Raw genomic sequence first — 22,176 nt, 5'->3', positions numbered from 1 at the left:
AGGGTAAGGCCTTTCCTAAGAAATCTACTAAATCTGTTCCATCATCTACTTGAGGCAGGACCAAGGCACCTCCCCACTCCTGTGTCTAGGCTAAACAAGTATCTCTCCATATAGAATGGTCATTAGTGCTAGGTCTTGCTCCCACTGCCAGTGGCCTCATATATTGTCCCATTGTCACCTATATTAAGGGAGTCTAGTTCAGTCTTACGCAGGTCCCCCCATTGTCAGACCTGAGTGAATGATCTCTCACTAGCTTGAGTCAGCTGATTCTGTGGGTTTCCCCATCATGGTCTTGACTCCTTTGTTCAAATTATTGCTCCTCCCTCACTTCAATTGTACTCCAGGAGCTTGGCCCATTGGTTAGTTGTGGATTTCTGTATCTGCTTCCATCTGTTTCTGGAAGAAGGGAGAAGCTAGAATTTTAATATAAAGGGTACTACTTGTGGAGAATGTTGCTCTGATTTCTAGCCAGAGAAAAGTCCGATGAAGGCAAGGTGAATGGAGACACTAAGACAAGGGTATGTTGTCTTAGAGGGAAACTCACTAGCTGAAGGTGAAGGGCCAGCCTTCATCCATTCACTGAGACGTTTAGCTAGTGTCTGGGTTCTGTCCACAGTGTGCCTACCTGAAAAGTTATAAATATGAAGGGAAGGCAGAACCTAAGAAAGAAGTCATTGTCCTCATGGAACTAATGTTCAGAACATAGATGGAACATACACATAAAGTAGACTTAGCCCAAGAAAACCTTTTTAAATTTTTCTCTTGTGGTTACAGGCTAAGGGTTTTTGGTTTTTTTTTTGGTTTTTTGGTTTTTCAGATTTATTTATTATATACACACTGTTTTGCCTGCATGTCAGAAGAGGACACGAGGTCTCATTATAGACAGTTGTGAGCCACCATGTGGTTGCTGGGAATTGAGCTCAGGACATCTGGAAGAGCAGTCAGTACTCCTAACCTCTGAGCCATCTCTGTTGTTGTTGTTGTTTATTTTCACTCATGGTCTCAATCTGTGACCGTAAAACCCCTCATATACTGGCATGCATGTGCAGGCACACAGTACAAATATGTTTCCTTGATCTTTTAAGAACAAGGTCCAAATCAAAAGAATAATTTCATTCTTAATTAGACCACATCTCAAGAGTTTTCACTTAAGATAAGTGCCAATCTCAAGGACACTGTCAGATCAGAAAGCCCACAGAGGGCCCTTGTCACACTCTGTGATGTTTGATTAACCAATGTGTTGAGTTAAATGGTGGCCAGAGTGGTGATGGATGTTCCCCCCAAGGTCCTGTGAAACCTAGTTGAAAAAAGTAAGGAAGAGGAAACAGACAGTTCATTCCAGATGTGTCTGTCTAGAGTTCTCAAACAGGAAACATTGTTTGTTTGGTTTGAGACAACGTCTCTCTCTATGTAGCTCCGAACTTGATATGTAGACCAGGCTGGCCTTGAACTTACAGAGATCTGTCTGCCCTGCCTCCAGATTGCTGGGATTAAAGGTGTTTGCTACCATACCTGGCCTGAAACTTTTACTTAAAAGAAAAGTTTATCTGAGGGTATTGCCTCTAAGGTAGGAAAAGCCAAGAATGTAGTAATCCCTTAGAAGTCTTGTGTTCATCAATCATCTCATAAATAGTCACAAAGAGTCTTTCTTATGCTTTTGTAGTGTGCTGCTGTCTTAGAACAAGTGCTTGCTTGACTATAAGCCCTGATCAATTATACTATGATCAAGCTGGTGAGTGATCTGGTTTTGAAATTTTTCTATTCATTTAACAGAATTTTCCAAATCTTAGAATCTGTAATAAAGTAATTAGTCCTATGACCATACATTCTTGGTTATAACATCAAACAGCCTTGGCTTGGTGTCTTGGCACTCTCAAATACCACCATCCTCCTTTCTCCTCTCATTTCCCCTCAGTGAAGAAGAGGGGAGCGGTGGACAAGCTGGAAGCATGAATGCTATAGGCTGAATGAGGATGATATGATGATACAGGATAACACTAGCCAGGGCCTTGCAAGTGGGCAGGTCCAGGATGAGGACTTAAACTTCCCAAGAGGCCTGAGGCTATCTGTTCTTTGAAGGACAGGGATAAGCTGCCTTTTGTGGTCACAGATGAAGTGGACAGGGATCAGACACAGGCATGAGGATCCAAATGGTCACTTCCACTAATTACTGCTTCCTCTCCATAGATTTCATTGGCTGCTAGTATTTGTTCTCTTACCACTCAGAAAGTATCCTCTCCTCACTTGCCAAAAGTTCTCTTTTCCTCATCAAATATTTGCTGGCTACCCCCTCAAAGTGGTCTCATTTCACACTTATTGGCCAGAGTGAAAGAAACATCCCCAAAGGTTAGCCCTGATAGCATACTGCTTTGTTTAGAACTGTTCATCTTGGGAGAGTCACTTAATTCCCTGACCCTGTTTCCCCATCAGTAAGACAGGGTCTCCAACAGATTGTAGAAACTATATATAAGGACCAAGTCCAGTACATTAATTCTGCCAGAATTATTATTAGCCCTAATCTATACAGACTCTCATCTGGTTGCTGATTTTTAATTCTTGAAGATGTTTTGTTTGTTTGTTGTTTGAGATTTGCTACTGAGATTCAAACCGAGGCATCACTCATGCCAAGCACAAGCTTTCTCAGTAAGCAACACCCCAGTCCCGGGTATTTCATGTCATTATTCAGACCCTCTATCCACACATGAAAGTCCACTTATACAATGAGCCATGCTTGATACCCAGGAAGAATGAGTGGGAGAAAGTGTTGTACATTCTCTCAGTACAGTGATGATGCTTGTCTATCACTGGAAGAGGAGAAAGGGTTCATGTTTTATTGAAAACCAATACCAGTGGGAACGGAATAACTCTTTCTTTTCCCAAGGTTGTTCATTCCTGGTTTTAATTCATCTTGAAATAGGCTCTCTTGGAGCCTAGGCTGGCTGGGACTATACTATATGTCCAAGGATGACCTTCCTATACCTTTGAACTTATGATCGGCCTGCTTCTACCTCCCAGCTACTGCCATTACAGCTGTGCTTTGGGCTTCATGTAAACCCTCTACCAAGTGAGCTACCCATCTAGTCCTTGCTTCTGTTTCAATTTTTTGTTCTAAGGATAAATTAATAAGCTAAAATATAATGTTGAATTTTGCAGTTGCCTTGGTCCTGGGGTAGCCACTCCAAAGGCAGTGTGGTGTGTCTGTCTTTCTGAGCTGTGTGACATGGACTTTGTGGTCCTGGTGGCCTTGATTCTAGATCTGCTGCCTTTTGCCTCCTTCCTAGTTCCAAACTCTTATACTAACATCCCAAGGCCAGCCATTCCCGGTGTCTGATTCTTACAACATCACTTCCCTGTCTAAGACTATGTTCTCTCACACACAGGATCTTGAACGCCTGCTCATGCTCATTTGAGAGGCTTTCTCAGCCCATTTCCTTCCCCTCCTTGAATCCATGCAGTCTCTCCTCTCAATAATCAAACTGATGAGGGCCTTACTGCTTAATTTGCCTCCAGTGTAAGCTCACTGGAGCTAGGTCAACAGCAGAGTCAAACATGGCTGTACATTAGAGTTTCCTTGGAAGCTTTAAAAACAAAATACCTGATGCCCATGTCTCTTTCCCAGAGAGTCAGCTTTAATTGCTCCACGATGTGGCCTGGGCCTCAGGATATTTTCAAGTCCTGGCAGGTGCTTCATTATATAGCTGAGGTTGAGAACCACTCAACACAGTTGATCCCAAAGCTGGGGCTAGATTCTAATAATAGCTTTATTTGTTCCCCCAAGTGGCTTATGTATGATAGTGTTTAAAATAGTTCATGTGAATATATGAAACATCAAAGTGCCTAATTTTCACTCTGTTAATTTGATAGGTTTAAGGGAAGGAAATACTATGTGTGTGTGTGTGTGTGTGTGTGTGTGTGTGTGTGTGTGTGTGTGTGTGTGTATGTGTGTTTCTTGAAAATTTAATTTCTGGATTACTCTAGCTCACCTGCCAGGGACTGCAATGGCTTTCCTTTACTCTGAACAGGGCTGTGCTGGGCACATGCTGAGCTCTGTACATCTTGTTTGATCAATGTGGATACTGAGCTCCACAGAATACAACCACTTACTCAGTGCTGTACTCACTCGAACCCAGGGGTATCTGATGGCAAAACCTCACTGATTCTCCAGCCAGGGAAAGAACGGCATGCCCAAATAGTTCTCTGGACAATGGGGTGCACTTTCTTTCTCCTTGAGGGCACACACTTTTAAAACCTTTTCATTTTCAGGTTAGCGAGCAGTGAATGAGTTCCAGTATGACATATTTATCATGTGTCATCATACTTTGTTCTCAGTGCCTTTTCATCTGAGTTGCATGTTTTTATATATCAAGAGTGTCCATAAATTTGATTTCACCTTCACTCTCCAGTTGCCTAAAGTACAGGTCTGGGGGGCCATTTAATAAATGGGGTTTCTCCGTGCGTTCTGAAGCTACCCTACCCTGTCTGTAAGTATTCGTCCTAGTAACTTCTGACTTTGATTAATGAAGTCCTGAAGACCCCAGCATACTTTCATTCTGGGGTGGGGAATGAGTAGTGATTACCCCCCCCCATTTTGCAGAAATGGAAAGTGTTATACCAAAAGTTAATTACCTGCTAAATTCTCCTAATAACTGCGCTTAATTGGGTCCTTAATGAGCAGAGGCTTTGAGCTGAACCCTTTGTATTTTATGCAGTATCCTCACTTTACAGATGAGGAAAACAAAAGCAGAAAGGTAGCTCCCAAGGGACATAGCTTCTAACTGCCTATGGTGTTTGCTTGTCTGTTTTTGAACTTGCTTATGGGTAGCTTTAGGACACATGGTTTCATTCACTGGCTGTGACATCTAGACAACTATGTCTGCCATAAACTGATGAAGTATAAAGTGTTGTGGCGAATGGCCCTCTGAAAGCTATTGAGAAACAATTTTCTGCCAACCTTGACTCTCATCCAGAGGTCAAACGGGTGCTGTATCATCCACCCCCAGCCATCCCAATAGAAGATGTTTGATGTAAATCTCCCCTGAAGGTGAGAACTGGCTCTTAGAGGGTGTCTACACTCCATTTACCCTCCCCACCTCCACAGCAATGCTGTTTATCACCGTTGCAGACTGCAAGAAGAGACCTGTGGTTCCCAGATCACTTTGTTATCCCAAAGGCACTAGGAACAGAATTCCATCTCGGCTTCTCACAATCATAAGTGGCTTTCTTCCTCTTTAAGAATACATAGACTTAGTATTCCCTGCCTTATCAAAGTACACACACACACACACACACACACACACACACACACACACACACACACAATTCTGTATGGAGAATGGAAAATGACTATATAAGCAGAGAGGCAGACAGTGTTGTGAAGTGATAGAATCTCTAGGAAAACGAGGTTTCTAGCAGCCTGAGTCAGGACAGTGGGTCATTAATTGATTGCAAACCTGTATTAAAATATTGTTTGTCCCCCTACAGGGCATACAAAACCATTGAGGATGACGACTTGAAGTTCCCTCTTATATATGGAGAAGGCAAGAAGGTAGGTTCAAGTTCATAGCTGGAATCAGAGGAGGTGTCTGTAGCACCATGTGCTTTGTATAGCCCGTGGCAGTTCCTGTGCTCCCCTCAGCAGTGTGGGATTTTATAGCCATGACAACTTGAACAAACATCGCATCCATCATTCTTCAGGTCACTTGTCTTGAAGGTCCAGAGTGTTGCAGGATTTGAGGGGTGTGGGTGAGTAGTCAGTTTTGTGAAAATACCATCCCTTTCCCTGCCCATTTGAGTCACTCTTTACAGGTTTAAACACAACCACTTCCACATACATCATCCTATTTTATAATTGACATAAGCTCAGAGGCAAGTCAAGCTGGCTGTGCTAGCTCTACTCGGTAGACAAGGCAGCTGGGACTTCAAGACTAAAACAGCCCAGCAGAACCACATAGCCAGCAGAGGACAGCCCTGGTGTGGAACTCTGGCTTTCTGCTATAGACTGGTGTCCTTTCTTTCCACCACTGATGTTCAAGACTTTGAAAGTCGGCTCTTCTACTTGCCCCAACAAAGGAATTCCAGAGTGTCATTGTAATTATACTACATCATCAAGTGCCCCAACTGAGATAACAGAACTAACACTAGGTCCCAGTGCCCCTGTCAGAAGCAAACGCTGTATGACATGATTGAACCCAAAAGAGGCTGTAGACGTGAGATGTGTATGAGCAGATTTGAAGGGAGTCCTGAGATGAACAACCTTCAAACCCATACCCTACAAACACAATTCGCTTCCATTCAGAGTTAAGTGTTTCAATTAGAAGTGGACAGTGTGGCCACAAGAAGATTCTTCAAGTGAATTGTCTATCGGTATTAGATAGTATTTTTCCAGAAGGAATGACTCACAAGAATATCAAAGCTGGGTCTCTAGTGTGGCCCAGTACTGTCACTCCATACATGTGTCAATACTGAGCAAGTCATTGCTTATGTTCTGCGTGCTCTCCTGAACTGAACTGCTGTCTTTCTTAGGAGACTGTCGGTATGGAGGTTTTTGTTGTTATTTCTCAAAAGTAATTTTTCCTTTGAAGACTTTCACACATGTCTACAATGAAACATGATATCCATAATATCCATCACTCCATTTCTCCCCTCCAGTTGCCCTCCTTATTCTCCCGAACATATCCCACTCCCAACTTAATATCTTTTGTTTTCCTTTTTTTTTTTTTTGATAACCGGTTTATAGTATCCAATTAGTGCTTCCCTTGAGTTCATGGCACAAAACTATCCTCTGGGGCATAGGAAACATACCAATGGCCACACCCTCAAAAAAGAGTAGATTCTCCCTTTCCTGGCAGTTATCAACTGCCAATTAACTCCTCTCTGTCTGAGGGGTGACATGTGTGGAGCACCTCTGGAATTTTATCAGTCTTGGTCTTGTACAGGTAAGCACAGCTTCCACAATGAGGTTAATTGAAAAGTCTGATTGACCAAAATATCCCAAAGCCTCTCTGTCGGCTCATGAAGGAGGGCAATCCTATGAGAAGGAATGGGAAAGTTCTGCCCATTGTAGCCTGTTGTGCTGTGGAAAGCAATTACGTTGTAGCTTGTTGAGATCTGGAGAACTACCATAGAGACGGCTCTACTCCACCCTGGAGGAAAGTGGGTACCGCCATCCCTGTCTGAGTTCTCCTTGGTTTCTTGGAATTCTATAAGGTTTTAGTTTTTTTTTTTTTTCCTCTTTGCAAACTCCTACTCAAGCATGTCATTATATTTTCGCAGCTGTTACCTTTTATTTCCTAGAATTCTTGTGGATAACACCTGTACACGTGTAAGCAAGTTCAGTCACTTCCAATAGCGTTTGCATTCTTTGGTCTAAACATGGGCATGTGATTTTTCCACCCAGAGAAGCTGCTGCAGCAGAACGGCCATGAGAGAGAGACTCAGAATGTACCCATTTTAAGCTGAACATTGCTTAACTAGAATAAGACACGTCCAGCTTCGAAGCCCAGCAGCTTGGGTTTCTGAAGTCTCTCTGGTCCCAGGTCCCTGGGTTTCACATCCCTGTCTATTTTTTTATACCCTTTGAATCTGGACCTTATATGTCATGGAGCTCAGTAAGATGGCTCAGTGGGTAAAGACACTTGCCACCAAGCCTGACAACCTGAGTTTGGTTCCTGGAACACAGATGGTGGAAGGAAAGAATTGACTCCCAAAGGTTGTCTTCTGACTCCACATATTCCTATGGTACATACTTGAGAGTACATGCTCACACATGCACACACACACACACACACACACACACACACACACACACACACACACACACACACACACACTTGAGGCATGGTGGCTCAAGTCTGCAATCACAGCCCTCGAAAGTCTGAAGCAAGAGGATCCAAGTGAGTTGAGGGTCCACCTGAGCTTCAGTGGGAAATCCTGTTTCAAGCCCAGCCCCCAGTATCATAGTCTCATTTCTGAGACTATGTAAACCATGTCTACCTTCTGACTTGAGACTACTGCAAATCCTCAGCGCTTCAAAGAGACAAAGGTGGAGAGACTATGTTGGATTATAATGTGTTTTTTGTTTTTTTGCCTCTTTCTTTCTGAGTTTTTTCTCTTGTTTTCTTTTCGTTTTACATTTATTTATGAGCCACAGCACATGTGTTGGAGGTCAGAGGACAACTTGCAGTTCTTACCCTCCGTCGTGTGTCTTCCAGGGATCAAATTTAGGTTGTCACTTGGGGACAAGTACCTTTGCAACATGCCCTGAATTTAGTGATGCTTCTTTTATTTACTTCATCCTTGCCTCTATGAGGTATTTATTCTTACTACTCAAGTAAGAGGAAAATCCCAGCTCAGCATCACATGCGCTCTATTATTTAATCCCATTAGGCTGCATGTTGCTCAGCCTGACAGGCAATCTATCTCTCTGGGTCTGCCTATCTGATACTGTCCAATTTTTGGCACCAAATAGCATTGCCTCCACCATGGGACTGTCTCGGTAGAATTTTTGTTTCCTCTAAATTCACATATCCCACTGTTCATGTGTCTCCTAGAGCTTAAGCACATTTTATGTATTAGTTAGATATGTACCTCTTTACCAAGTTCCTTCATAGTAGAGATGAAGCCTTGTGTCCCTTCCACATGGTGTGTTCATATAGTAGGTGCTTTAGGAGACATTTAAGGCCTCTGTGTAGATATTAATGTAATGTTAATTCCATAAACATTATAAATAAGTTTAGAGAAAGCATAAGGCTACAGTCTAGAAATCTGGACATAGACACATTAGTGACATTTTATTCCTTTCTGCCCAGAAAGAATTTGTAGGAATATTGAGGCAGATCATGATGTTGTTAAAGATTTATTTTCTCTAGCCATAAAACCTAATAGTTGAGATTTGCAAAGACAAGAGCTGCCTCAGACTTGCTTCATCTTTGGCTATTGCCTCTGATGTGCCAAGGATGTAGCTAGTGTCCAGCAAATACTTGTAGAGTGAGTGTGTGGGTAGATGGGACAGCTGGTGGTTCAATGCTCTTGATTTAGTATGAACTGATTTCAGCAGCTGTAGATGGCACACATGTTACAGTTAGCTTATTTTCAGCGCTCTTCACTCCGGGCTCAATAGAAGAAAACCCGAGGACAGACAGCAGAGCAACATAGTAAGCCTAAGATACAGCACTGATTTTGACGGGCCCTTCCTTCTTAATACCACACATCTCAGTTAACAGCCAACAGCATAGATCGATAAGTAAGAAGAATTGGGACAGGATGCCATCACTGTGTGTATTTCTGGTAACTCTCTGCTTATATTCCTAGGCCCGGGTAATGGCAACTATTGGAGTGACCAGAGGACTTGGGGACCATGACCTGAAGGTTCATGACTCCAACATCTACATAAAACCATTCCTGTCTTCAGCTCCAGAGGTACCACATGAAGTTTTTGTTTATATTTTGTACAATAAAATATTTTGTGCATTATGCCTTCCCTGACCTCACCCCACATCCAAACAATAGCCAGCATGGCTTACATGTACTAATGTGTCTCATGTCACCCTGTTCTCACTTGGACTACCTGGATTCATACCCTCACCATCTCCTACTTAGTGAGCCATGTCAACTCCTCGTCATCTCCTTCAGTTCCTCCCACGTCACTATAAAGTGACTCTTCCCAAAGGACTGTTCTCATTCCTCACATCTCGCAGTCTTCGGTGGCACCCCATGGGCTGGAACACAGCCCAACTCCAGTTGCCATTCCAGGCTTGCCATTTGATCTAACTTTTTAATCAGATCTTTGTTCCCCTTCACAAACCAAATGAACTCAGTTACCGTGTATGACCTTCAACTCCTCATGCTTGTTTACATCTCGGAATGTCCTGCTCCCCATCCACAGCATCCAATTCTTTCTGTGGTTTAGCTCAAATGTATCTCCTAAGGCAGTGGTTCTCAACCTGTGGGTCCCAACCCCTTTGTCAAACCTCTGTCTCCAAAAACATTTACATTATGATTCATAACATTGGCAAAATTACAGTTATGGAATAGCAATGAAAAAATTTATGGTTGGAGGTCAACACAACAGGAGGAACTGTAGTAAAGGGGTCACAGCATTAGGAAGGCTGAGACCCACTGGTATAAGGGGACATGCTAATTTCTGTCCCTCAGTCTTATCTTTGACAACTTTTCATATTACACAGGGAAATATTTTCTGAGGCATTTTTGCTCAAGACCTTGTAGCTCAGCTATTCATCTATGTGTTTCCTCACTTGATTTTAGTTAACCAGAGGATTTGTGTCATTCAAGTGTCATTTGGAGAAGTTCATTAAAAAATATATTTGCCATTTTGTCTATTTTTAAAAAATTCCTACAATATTTCCTACAATTCTGGAAATGTTATGAGATTCTATGTTGGCTTTCACGGTGTATTATTTAGAAAGGATTTGTCTCCATTTTAAATAAAAAAAATGTAATAATATAAAAATCTAATTGTAGGCCAAGTATGGTGATACATGCCTGTAATTTTGGCAAACATCACTAAATGTTCAAGTCAGGCTGGCCTATATAGAAAGTTCTAAGTCATCCAGGACTACATAGGGAGACTGTCTAGAAAAACAAATGAAGTGGGGCATAGTGGTGCACACCTTTGATACCAGCTCTTGAGGGGCAGAGGCAAGTGGATCTCTTGAGTTCGAGGCCAGCCTGGTCTATAGAATTAGCTTCAAGCTAGCCAAGGCTAGATAATGAGACCCTATTCCAGAAAACAAAGAAACTAAATGTAATGAGGGTTTAGAAATGAATTTTTCTCACACAGTAAGACTCTGTTTTTATTTTTCTCACACAGTAAGACTCTGTTTTTGTTGTTGTTATATGTTTTGTGAGTTTGGGCTTTGCTTTGTCTTTCTTTTTAAATTTATTCTGAGAATTTCAAACATGCACACATTTATTTTGATCAGTGTCCCCAGTGCCTAGCCCTGCCCCCAGTTCCCCTTCCACAATATGTCCCCTTCATTACTTCATGTCCTTCTCTTTTCTTCCTTTCCATTGTTTGGTGGGTTAGGGGGAGGCTGGGGTTTTAAGACAGGGTTTCTCTGTGTAGCTCTGCCTGTCCTGGAACTCACTTTTTAGACCAGGCTGACCTCCAACTCACAGAGATCCACCTGCCTCTGCCTCCCATGTGCTGGGATTAAAATCATTCACCACCACCACCACCTGGCTTCTTTCTTTCTTTCTTTCTTTCTTTCTTTCTTTCTTTCTTTTTTTAATAACCCACTAAGTTCAGTTAGTGCTGCCCAGATGTACATAGGTGTCAAGTCATCCGCTAGGAAGAACAGCATTCTGGGGACCATAACCCCTAAAGCAAAATGGTGTTCCCTCCCCCAGCAGCCACCAGCTTCCTGTAGCTCTTCAGCTAGCGATAGGGCCTCATGGGTACCTCCTCCATGAAAACTGTGGGGACAGGCTCCCTCCCTACATATGCTCACTTAAATCTCATTGATTAAAATCATGTCATTCTTCTAGCCTCAGAGGAGGTTGGGAGAGCGATAACTTTAGTTCCTGATTTCTGTGGGAGAGGTGAGCAAGTCAGAAACCAGCATGGTTTGCCATACCATGAAAAATGAGCTATTGAAGTCCCATGTTACACTGGAAATGTCCAGAATGTATAACCATAGTTCCATCTGGTTGTTCTACCCAAGAATAGGTGCCAGGATTAGGGAAAAGTTGTATATTGAAGGTAGCAGTTCATTGTGTGCTCTACCACACACACACACACACACACACCAGTCTAGTGTGTGCTGGGGATGGGGATTTGAGACAGGGGTCTTGTTGTATTGCCCAAGGTAGCTTCAAATTCACAATCCTCCTGGTTTGGCCCTCCAACCAGCTAGGACTGTAGATGTGAGGTTCTACCCTGCTCAGTAGGTGCTATTCTAATGTAGGTCATTTTGATTGTGGGAAACATAAACTCACTCAGAGTAGCCTCAAAAGGGCGGTGTTTAGTTACATTGGAAGGCATAGTCTGGTGCCTACAAAATGAATATCTAACTAAGCAGGCTTATTTACCAGAGTAGGCCTGGAATGAACAGCAGTGCAGGGCCATCTCAGCAGAAACCTGTGAGAGAAGATCTGCTGCCCAGTTAGCCAGCCTCGTTCCACGCATCACAAGCCACCCAGCCCCATGCCCACACATCTGTACTGTAGAGAGAAGTTTTCGATGCCCTCCCACACACACACTCACATTTTATCAAAGGCTACAAGTGACTTCCAGGCCCACTGTTGCCTGTGAGACCATGTGGCCCGCCCCATTATCCATGGGCACAAACAGCCACCCAGGCCCAGTTCCCCTGCAGGACTCCAAACAATTCATTTTGAGTCTGTCAGCGTTGGAGCTGGCATGAGAATTTCTAGGCATAAACATTAGGCATGAAAGATGTATTTCCCAATAGACCCTGGGGTTGTACGTGAAGCTGTCTTAGTAAAAATGGAAGCAGTCTATATTCAGAGCTGACAGGTGTCTTCTTTCTGAGCTCCTGAAACAGTTCTACATGGCAAGGACCACAGCTGGACAGAATGTCCAAAGTCCCCTGGAGTTCCAAATCCCTCCACACTGGCCAACATCAGGACCAGGGAATGACTGCTGAAACTGCTTCTTGCCAGAGAAAAGTAATAAATTCTGAACCCTGAACTCTCTTTCCTTTGAACTCTACTGAGTGCAGGGTTTGTAACTGAGCCCATAAAACTGTACTTTCCCCCTTGGGGGGAAGGCATTCATCCGACATGTTAAATGGCACCCTCACCTTTGTACTTTGTACAGAAGCCTCCCTGGGGATCGCAGGAAACACTAATTAAGCATTTTGCTCTTTCCAGCAGCCTTATAACTCCTTTCTCAGGCTCCCTCCCCCATGCACGAAGGCAGGCAGGTACTGCTTTATGTAAGGGGAGAGCCGCTCAGTGTGGTTGGAAGGACAGTGGCCTGCTGCAGTTAGACTTTTAGAGCAGCCAGCCACAGTGCTGCCCTTTGCCTTAAAAAACACGGACTCTGCAAAGGGCTTTCAGAATGGGAATTCAGGGGGCTGTTAGCTGTGGCCATCATGCTCAGATTAGGTGTCAGAAATGGCTTTCTCATGTTTACTTGAAACTTTGTACTTTCAGGGTGCCTGTCTCCCCATCCAACAGACTTAGGGTTGTTCAGGCAGCTTCTTATCCCTACCAGAGCTGTGACATCAACAATGATTGTGCCCATGTTGTATACACTGGGGCACTGCAACTCAGGAAAATAACTCCCCAAAGTTGTACAACTGTCATGTAGCAAACTGTGCTTACAACCCACATCTAATTAGTGACAGGGTCATGGCGGTGAGAGCTTAGGATCTCACCATGTACTGGTTCTAGGGCTCCGTAGAGGACACCTCTGTCTTGAGCACAAACCCTTGGTCTTATCACCTCAGTGGCTAGAGTTTCTCAGAGCAATAGTGTTGACCTCAGACTAAAGATGAAGATGATGGCGTAGTCAGAAGGGTAATTGGGAACGACAGTAATAGCCTCTGTATGTATGTAAACCTAGGCCAGACAGAACTGTGTAAAATACCATGGAGTGCCTACAATTTGGCTTAATGGATGTGTAGTGTATATACCAAAATCCCCTGCACAAGATTAAATTTGTTATACATATTCTAAATGTTTCCAGATGGAGGGGCCTTCGCTAGAGTCAGGAGAAGGGGGGAGGGTTCCATTAGAGGAGGAACAATTTGAACTGACTACTGTAGAGGTTAGAAGAGAAAAAAGAAGACAGTCTGTGTGTCATGTCTCCCCAGGCACCCCCCCCCCGCCCCCAAGCTCCATTCCTTAAAGCTAAAACCCTTTACCCAAGGGGATGGTGATAAAATCATACCCAAGAGAGAAATGGCTAGGCAGCTTCTGTTGGGATCCCAGAAAGGCAAGTTAATTTATTTAAGCCATCTAATGAAGAACCACAGACTCCTTCCCTGTCTTCATTACCTCCCCCTCCACTCACAAGCACCCCACCCTCATGCCCTGTGACTTCCTCCGAATATTTCCCTGCTATGCTTTGACTCTGCCAAGCATGGGTCTTTATTTCACATTTGGTTTCTAAATTTCAAATCCACTTCAGTCTGGTAGTTTTAAGGACTGGGGCTGGGAGGGAGGGGGGAGGAAAGAAATGTGATTTAATTCTAAGAAAAAGGGCTCAAAAACCTTCTTGGAAATTACCATTGTTCCCATTCATCTCTGTAACTCCTAATTTGATTTGACGAATTAAATATAAATAAATCAGAACCATGTGGATCAAATTTATGTAAAAAATGCACAGAGGTTTAAAAATTAGAGAAGGGTTTCTTTCTTAGCCAAACACATTTTCAGTTTTGCTGAACACAAGGCGCTGGAAAAATCTTGAGTTTGCCAAACCTGAGGAGCAGCCGCCAGGTTTCCTGAGCCTCCCTCAGACCTTCTGGGGTCTAAAGCAGAGATTTCTAGCCAAGACCTGAATTCCACAAGAGGCCCTGCCACAGAAGCAGGGGGGCTGCTAGCAGCAGGCTGTGGGGGAGTGTGGGAGCCGGTTCACTCTCTGGTTTACAGCACCTGGCTTTCTTTGTGGGACTGAGTGGGCTGCAGCCCCTCCCCCAGCGCTCTCCAGCCAGGTCTGCCTCTTGCCTAATTAGGAAGCTTAAGGCTACACTATGCCACAGCATCCTGAAGAGTGCAGAACGGAAAGGATTTTTTAAGTCTCAGGCACTAGTGCCCAGGTCCTCCGCATTGTCCTCTTTTCCAACAGTTCTACACCTCCAGCCAAGCACACACAGTGTGTCCTGTTTCTCAGACAGCTTGGCACAAGCCTAGGGCCTCGACTCCCAGATGTTCTCAACTCCCCCACCCCTTTGGGCCTGTGACAGGCCCACTGGAGAGCTAGGGTTCCTAATTTCATCTTTCTTTTCCGGCCTCCAGTCCAAGACTGTGCCCCAGTTTGGGCTCTTGGAAGAACAAGGTCTTTCTGTCTGGGGGTTCTTCTGCAGAGCCAACTCCCTCCCCCATGCCACAGGCCTGTCTCCTAGCCGAGCCAGACAGAACCGCAAGGAGACCTCATTTTCTCTCCCTGCTTCGTTCCTTCTCTCTTTCTCTGGCTTTTAGGAGTCTGTCAGCTGTTTCTTATACTCCAAATTACTCTTTCAGCTCATTCCTAGGTTTTTTTTTTTTTTTTTAATCTAGATAATATTCCTTTCCTTATCTCAAACAATCCTTTCATAAAAGACAGAGCTTGAGTATGAGATCTACCCCAACCACCAACAGGACCCCAGCTGCTTTTCCTTCATCATGGGGCCTGGTGTGGCCTGGACCAGTGGATCATGGGGAGGAACAAATAAGAGCATCAGTGATCTCACTGGCATGATGATCAGTAATGTTTCTCCCCTTCTTTCCTATTGGCTTCTCGAAGACTGTTGCAAACTTAGGCCCTTCCTGTGACCACTTTCATATGGAAAGGGAATGTGTTTGTGAGTGCTGGTATTTCCCTGGCAAACATGAAAGATATTTATGGTCCTTCCATTTACATTTTAACATCTATAGTCTCCTGATTCTTGGTGACTTTTTGTGTTCCATGTTACAATACCCTTTTAGGGAAAGCGTGTTTTTTCTATTTTGTGCTTCTACGGTCTAGTATATAAGGAAATAATTCTAGGCTACCATGAGAAGGGGAGGTAGCTGTGCCATGGCAAGGGAAACTTTACTACAATTGGATGAGTACAGTCTAGAGAGGTGAATAATGTTAATGCCATGGATGTCTTCAAGTCTTCTAAAGGGTTAGTTATCTTTGGATGATAGAGAGGGGAACTGTATATATATATATATATATATATATATATATATGTACTGGGCATGGTAGTGCACACCTTTAATTCCAGTACTCAGGAGGCAAAAGGGGGGGGTGTGTCTGTCTGTGACTTGGAGGCCGGGTGAGTTGCAGGGCAGCCAGGGCTATATATAGGTGTTGAAAAGGGATGGGGGTAGGGGGATAATGTCCCACAGGGATTAGAATTTGGGGCCGCTTAGAGGTAATACTAGCTAAAGAATCATTAGCCATAAACCTTGTTGAAGGAGGGAAAATGATACAACAAAGAGAGTAAGTAGGGCAAGAAGAAGGAAGCAAGAGAGTGTTCCGAGTGAAATAAAATTTGCCTTAGAGAGTCTCCGTGTCTGCAAGATTGGGTAAATGAGGCTGATTACTACAGAGGTCTGTGAAGTGGTCCTGAAGCATCAAGGGGCGTGGATCAGCTAGCTGCCTGTTCTGGGAGCTCTTGCAGGGGTGAGGAGCTGCAGACAGGGAAGTCCTCCGTGGACAGGAACTTTGAATTGGGGTGAGGATGTGAAAACTAAAGAAGCTTTTTATTGTGTGTGTGTGTTCCTGTAATGTAACAAGAACTCACCTGATGTTCGATTCAATTTACAGAGTGAAACAGAAATTTTTATTTTATTAAGCACAGGGTTGGTGGTATGGTTTGTTGGTTAGAGGGACCATCCTGTCTTCCCATGGCATGTGGTTAGCATGTGTCAGGCCCTGGTGTGGTACTTCTACTGTGTCCCCCAACACACACACACACACACACACTCAAGACATTTCGCTTTCTAGACTTTTCCTTCTGAGTTTTCTGAACCAATTTTTAAAATAGACATAAACGTCTAGAATCAGAATAACTTCCTAATTAGTAGAGATTTAGACTGGGCAACACTTAAAAAAGACAATGGGCTTCTTCCTTACCCCCAGCCCTGGTGGGGTTGACCCCATAGAGAGTTCTAGAATTTTCTTAGCCCCACCAAGGGATAACTTTCCTACTATTTACCTGCAAAGAGGCAGAAGCAGAAATAATGAGTGTAATTTGTGTACAAACAAAGACAAATGAAAAACTTCTAGATGGTTCAGTGTCCCATCTTAACCATATAAAGCAGTGGTTCTCAACCTATGGGTGGTGATCCTTCTGACAACCAAACCTCTATCTCCTAAAATATATTACAATTCATAACAGTATCAAAATTACAGTCACAAAGTAGCAGTGAAAATAATTTTATGGTTGAGGATCACCACGACGTGACAAACTGTGTTAAAGGGTCACAGCATTAGGAAGGTTGAGAGTCACTACTACTCAAAGTGGGCTTGTAAGTGTTTTTCTCTGGCTGTCCTGGAACTCACTTTGTAGACCAGGCTGGCCTGGAACTCACAGAGAACCACCTGCCTCTGCCTCCCAAGTGCTGGAATTAAAGGCGTGTGCCACCACTACCTTTTTGCCTTTTGTTGACTTAAACAGACCACTTTCAAAACCATTCACTTTCATGGCTCTGTTACTAATGTTTATTCTGCCATCCATAGACTAGGGTGTAGCTGCATGGTTCCCCCAGAATCCCTCCTATGCTCCCAATCAAATGCTGATTGGCTGGCATCGAAAGACAAGGCTAGGCTAGAAGTCTAAGAGGATGATGGCTCAGTGGGCTGGTAGTTAACATAGGCTCTCAGCTGAGAGTTTAGCTCAGGTGGCAACACATGGTGTATCCAAATGGTCTTAGGTGCTCCGAGCAAGCCTGCTTGGTTCCTGGAGAAACTGTCCCAAGAGCAAGTGGTTGAAGGGTCCTAGGCAGCATTTCACAGCTTCAGAAGTGCTGCCTCTGAAGTGCCATACTGGCACCACTTCTACATTCGGATGGTAGAGGGAATCTCTGAGACCAGTACATGTGGACAGAGGGGCACACAGAGGCTGTCGCCGATTGCTATGAACCACTCCCCAACCCCCAAAACCTCCCTCACACCATGAACTCTTGATAGGGTTATGGCCACCCATCTATAAGGAGCAAACTAATGCAAGCTGATGAGTTAGCTGTTTAGTGAATTAAGAAAGGAAATCTAATCTGCTATGTAAAAGCAGATTTACAAAGAAGCTAATTAAACTTGGCCAGAGGGGACTTTATCTCAGAGCAGGCCCTTTGAGTTCTGCTTGTTATTGGAAAATGTAGCCCGTTCTAGGTAGAAAGGAAAAGCAAGTTTACAATCCCCATAGTTTTGTGTTGTGCAGTTCTCAAAGGGAGGCTTAGGATACAAGCTTCCAGCAATCTGTTGGGATTTTTTTGTTGGTTTTTGGTTTTGTTTTGTTAGTTTGTTTATGGTTTTTGGTTTTGACACAGGGTTTCTCTGTGTAGCCCTGGCTGTCCTAGGACTTACTCTGTAGATCAGGCTGTCCTCGAACTCAGAGATCCACCTGCCTCTGCTTCCCGAGTGCTAGGATTAAAGGTGTGTTCAGCTTTATTATTATTATTATTATTATTATTATTATTATTATTATTATTATTATTCCTAATGATCATTTACTTGAATACTTAAGTTTGTGTTTATGATTAGTTTACTGTTATTTCTTTCAATGGGAGTGAAAATTCCAAAAATTGTGTAGCTGTTAGGTCAAAAGGATACTTTTATTTTTTTAATTTTCCTTCTTTTTGTGGCATAAAATAGTCTCAAACTAAGTAGAACTTGAGGGCTGACACCACGTTCTCTGAACTACATGCGCACATCATGGCATGCATACACCTGCATTCATGTGACATGTATATCACATGACACATACATGCACACTTCACACACACACACACACAAATTGTGAGACTACAGGGCACATGATATCTTCAGCATTTTCCAAAGTTGACTGATATTTTGATCTTAGAATCTTGAGAATACACTACTTCACATAAATATGTAGTAAAGAAAACAGCAGAAGCAGGTTTAGAGCCACTTGAGAAATTGTTAGAAATTCTGCCTTCCTCCCAAACTAAAACTTACACAGCAGTCTTTCATGAAGTTCCAGTTAGTAATTCAAAGATCAGTTTTTATAGTCAAATATTTTACTACAATGCAATCCAAAGATGCACTAGTTTGACATTTACACGCTGAGGAATGACGGCACAAAAACAGTGAAAATTTTGTTCTCTGTAATTAAACCATTATGTTTCTACAGGAGCAGAATACTTCATATGTACAGTTAACACAAACCCTGAAGGTCATAGCATACAATAGTGTCTAACCTGAGTTGTGGCATTTCGGGCATTTTGTCTGGCTTGTGTGGTGTGATAGTATGCATAGTGTAAGAGCACATACTTTTGTTCAGAACCAAGACTGCAATGGAGTCACGTGACACAGCAGGGGTAGGTGTGCTGCAAAGCAACTTAGATTGACTAATAACAGGTCAGATTTTGGATGAAATTTAGATTGTTGTGCACTCACAAACCATTTATTGTTGCCGGAGGGTTCACAACTTCCACATTTAGTTTACAGGGTCATGCCCCACAGTTTAAGAAGTGTTGCAGTAAGTATAGGATGATGACTAAGAATTTTCATCTTTTAGATTTTTTTTTTAAAGAAGTCTCACTCTGTACCCACACTGGCCCCAAACTCCTACCCATCTTCCTGCCTCAGCATCATAAATACTAGGATTACAGGCATGAGCCACAACACCCGGTTCTCAGTAGAGAATTCTGAGCTGCACCATCCCACACCATTCCTGACTATGTTTTAGAAACCTTGATGTTATAATCCCAGAGTGGGTTTGGTATATAAACATAACCATACTCCAGTCCTAGACAGCGTGAGTCATTCCTTCGGCTTACAGGATTGGGCCTACAACATATCCTACCTTCCATTTCACCAAAAATCTGTAGAGACCTTGGTTTCTTGCTGAGCAGTCAATAGAACTGAGTTTGCTATACAAGTGTGCCACAGTTTGCCACCACTAGTTATGCTCACCTAAGGCCACATGCACAATGACTTGAGTACTTGGTCTCTTGCTCACTTGAGGCTTCTGAAAACCTACCTTTGTGAAGAGCCTTGTAGCTGTTTAGTCCCAAATAAGCACACAGAGGCTTACATTAACTATAAACTGTTTGGCTTGTTACCCAGGCTTCTTATTGGCTAGCTCTTCTTTCTTAATTATTAACCCATTTCTGTTAGTCCATGTATCTCCATGTGGTCTTAGCTTACCGGTAATGCCCAGGTCTCTTGCTTTATCAGCAGCTTTATGGCATCTCTCTCACTCCACCTACTACCTTTCTCTATCCCTGTTTGGATTTCCCTCCTGGCTAAGTCCTGCCTTTCCATTGGCCAAAACAGCTTTATTCATCAACCAGTAAGAGAAACATACATTCACAGCATACAGAAGGACATCCCCCATCAACTGTGGTTCTTTTAAATCCCTTAACTGGAAGTAGCAGCCATAGAAATTAAGACTCACAATCATTTCACTGCTTACACATCAGGTTGTCATAGTACTGGACCCCATAGTGAGGCTGGGGGCAGGAGGGGGGATACACAATTAACACTTAAACTGAAGATAATACATGCACAAAGAATGCTATTGAATGCAAGCCAGTCACTCATATTTTGGTCACTGGTACTGACAGCCTTGTATGCCGAATTGTCTAAGTGGCATCTGGATACTCAGGGTGGAGCTTCTTTGGTTCCTTATCTCCAGCAAGGGCATGTTAGTGAAGATGAGCTCAAGCGATGGCTGCTGTAGATTCTGTCCCATTTGTTGTCTACCTTCTTGAGCAAGGGTTTCACCTAATGATGAACCAGCTGTCGGAGGCTCAGAAAACGAGGTGCAGTGTGTGTCTGAGTCCATCCATGGGGTTTCTTCCTATAGCTTATCTGGTTATGATATGCCGGGTCTTGTGTGACAGAAATGGAAACCCCTTGTTCTAGGCATTGGCTATAACCTCAGGCTGTATTAACACTGTCAAATATTGTACCTGATTTTGAAGCTTTGGGGTCTGTTAAGTCTTATCCACTCTCTAAAAGCCAAATCTTTGTCTGTGGACTTTAGAGAGAGATGAGATGAAAAAGCCCCAAGAGTGTCTGTGGTACATTATTTCAAATATGAAACTACCCACAGCCAAAACAAATAGCCAAGTCCTTTTGGGTCATTTGAACAGCCAAAGTATTTGTGATGCTTAAGTGTCACTGGATGCATTTTCAGCCAGTGCCCTGAAGTCACATGGCCAGTCACATCGAGGTTTAAATCATCCTGTGATGAGAGAGTCAAAATGTTGACACTCTGAACACGCCCAGTAGACACTTCATCCCAATCTCCCATTTCAGAAAGGGAGACACTAGAGGCTGAAGAGGCAAGCAAGCCTATCCTTTGCCACTGCCCAGCAGAAGTCCCGTCCTGCAACCAAACCAAATTAGGAAAAGCTCTCCAAGCACACCCACCCTCTCTCACCTCCAGGCGTTGACCCTGCCATTTCTCCCCTGTGGCAGACCAGCAGTGTCCAACTTCTCCCCGCTAACACCCCCAGTCTGAGGACTCGAGTGCCTGCCCCCACCCCAGCCAAGATTCCTAGCATCACTTCTTAGAATTGTGAAAGAACAAAGTTATTTGAGGCAGAAGTCAGTCTGAAACTCTTTCAACCGCCATTAGCTGTGGTGCTGGCTTTGTGACATATAGTGTAGGTAGGGTCTCTATAGGGAATTTGGATGCTATCCTTGTGGCATCAATGTCTGTCTTAAAACAATCTATTTGATTCATAGGACCATGAGAAAAAAAGGCTGGGGTGTTTCTTCTGATACAAGCATCCTATAAGTTCAGATTTTGGATTGGCTAGGATTAGACTTCATGTGGCTTTTATTTCCCACTGCTCCTTGGTGGTCTTTATCTTATGAATATCTCTGGCTCTCCTGGCAATGACACTATTGAGAGTCCTAATCACTGTTATTGTAAATGAGACTTTTGGGATTGAACCCCAGGTTCCCAGAGTACCCTCTCATCCCTTTGTTTCCACCCAGCAGCTTATCCTTGGTGTTGCCACTTTGAGAGCAGAGCTGTGGTGATAGTGACCCACTCAAGTGTTCCCCCCACATCCACACACACCCCACACCCCCGTGATCTTCAGAACAGCTTTGTGAGAAGGGCAGAGCTAACATAATTTGATTTTTTTAGTTTTTTTATTAGTTCAAATTAGGAACAAGCTTATTTCACATGTCAATCCCTTCTCCCTCCCCTCACCCGCATCCCTCCTCCCCCACCCCCGATCTACCCCCTAGCCCATCCACCCTCCACTCCCCAGGCAGGGTAGGGCCCTCAACGGGGGCTCTGCAAAGTCCACCACATCATCCTAGGCTGGGGCTGGGCCTGGGCCCTTCCCCATGTG

The 22,176-nt window shown here is 43.6% G+C and overlaps 1 protein-coding gene across 1 annotated transcript in view; it reads left to right on the top strand.

Annotated features, from left to right (window-relative positions):
* Ppm1h (protein phosphatase, Mg2+/Mn2+ dependent 1H) overlaps window positions 1-22,176 on the top strand; it is a 238,443-nt gene that overhangs the window by 193,697 nt on the left and 22,570 nt on the right. The window contains exons 7-8 of the mRNA XM_027392288.2: window positions 5,482-5,545; window positions 9,310-9,417. Coding sequence (XP_027248089.1) covers window positions 5,482-5,545; window positions 9,310-9,417 — 172 coding nt within the window. The remainder of the gene's footprint in view (window positions 1-5,481; window positions 5,546-9,309; window positions 9,418-22,176) is intronic.

The sequence above is a fragment of the Cricetulus griseus genome, assembly GCF_003668045.3.
Source record: "Cricetulus griseus strain 17A/GY chromosome 1 unlocalized genomic scaffold, alternate assembly CriGri-PICRH-1.0 chr1_0, whole genome shotgun sequence".
Taxonomy (NCBI): Eukaryota; Metazoa; Chordata; class Mammalia; order Rodentia; family Cricetidae; genus Cricetulus; species Cricetulus griseus.
This window is presented reverse-complemented; position numbering and strand designations above follow the sequence as displayed.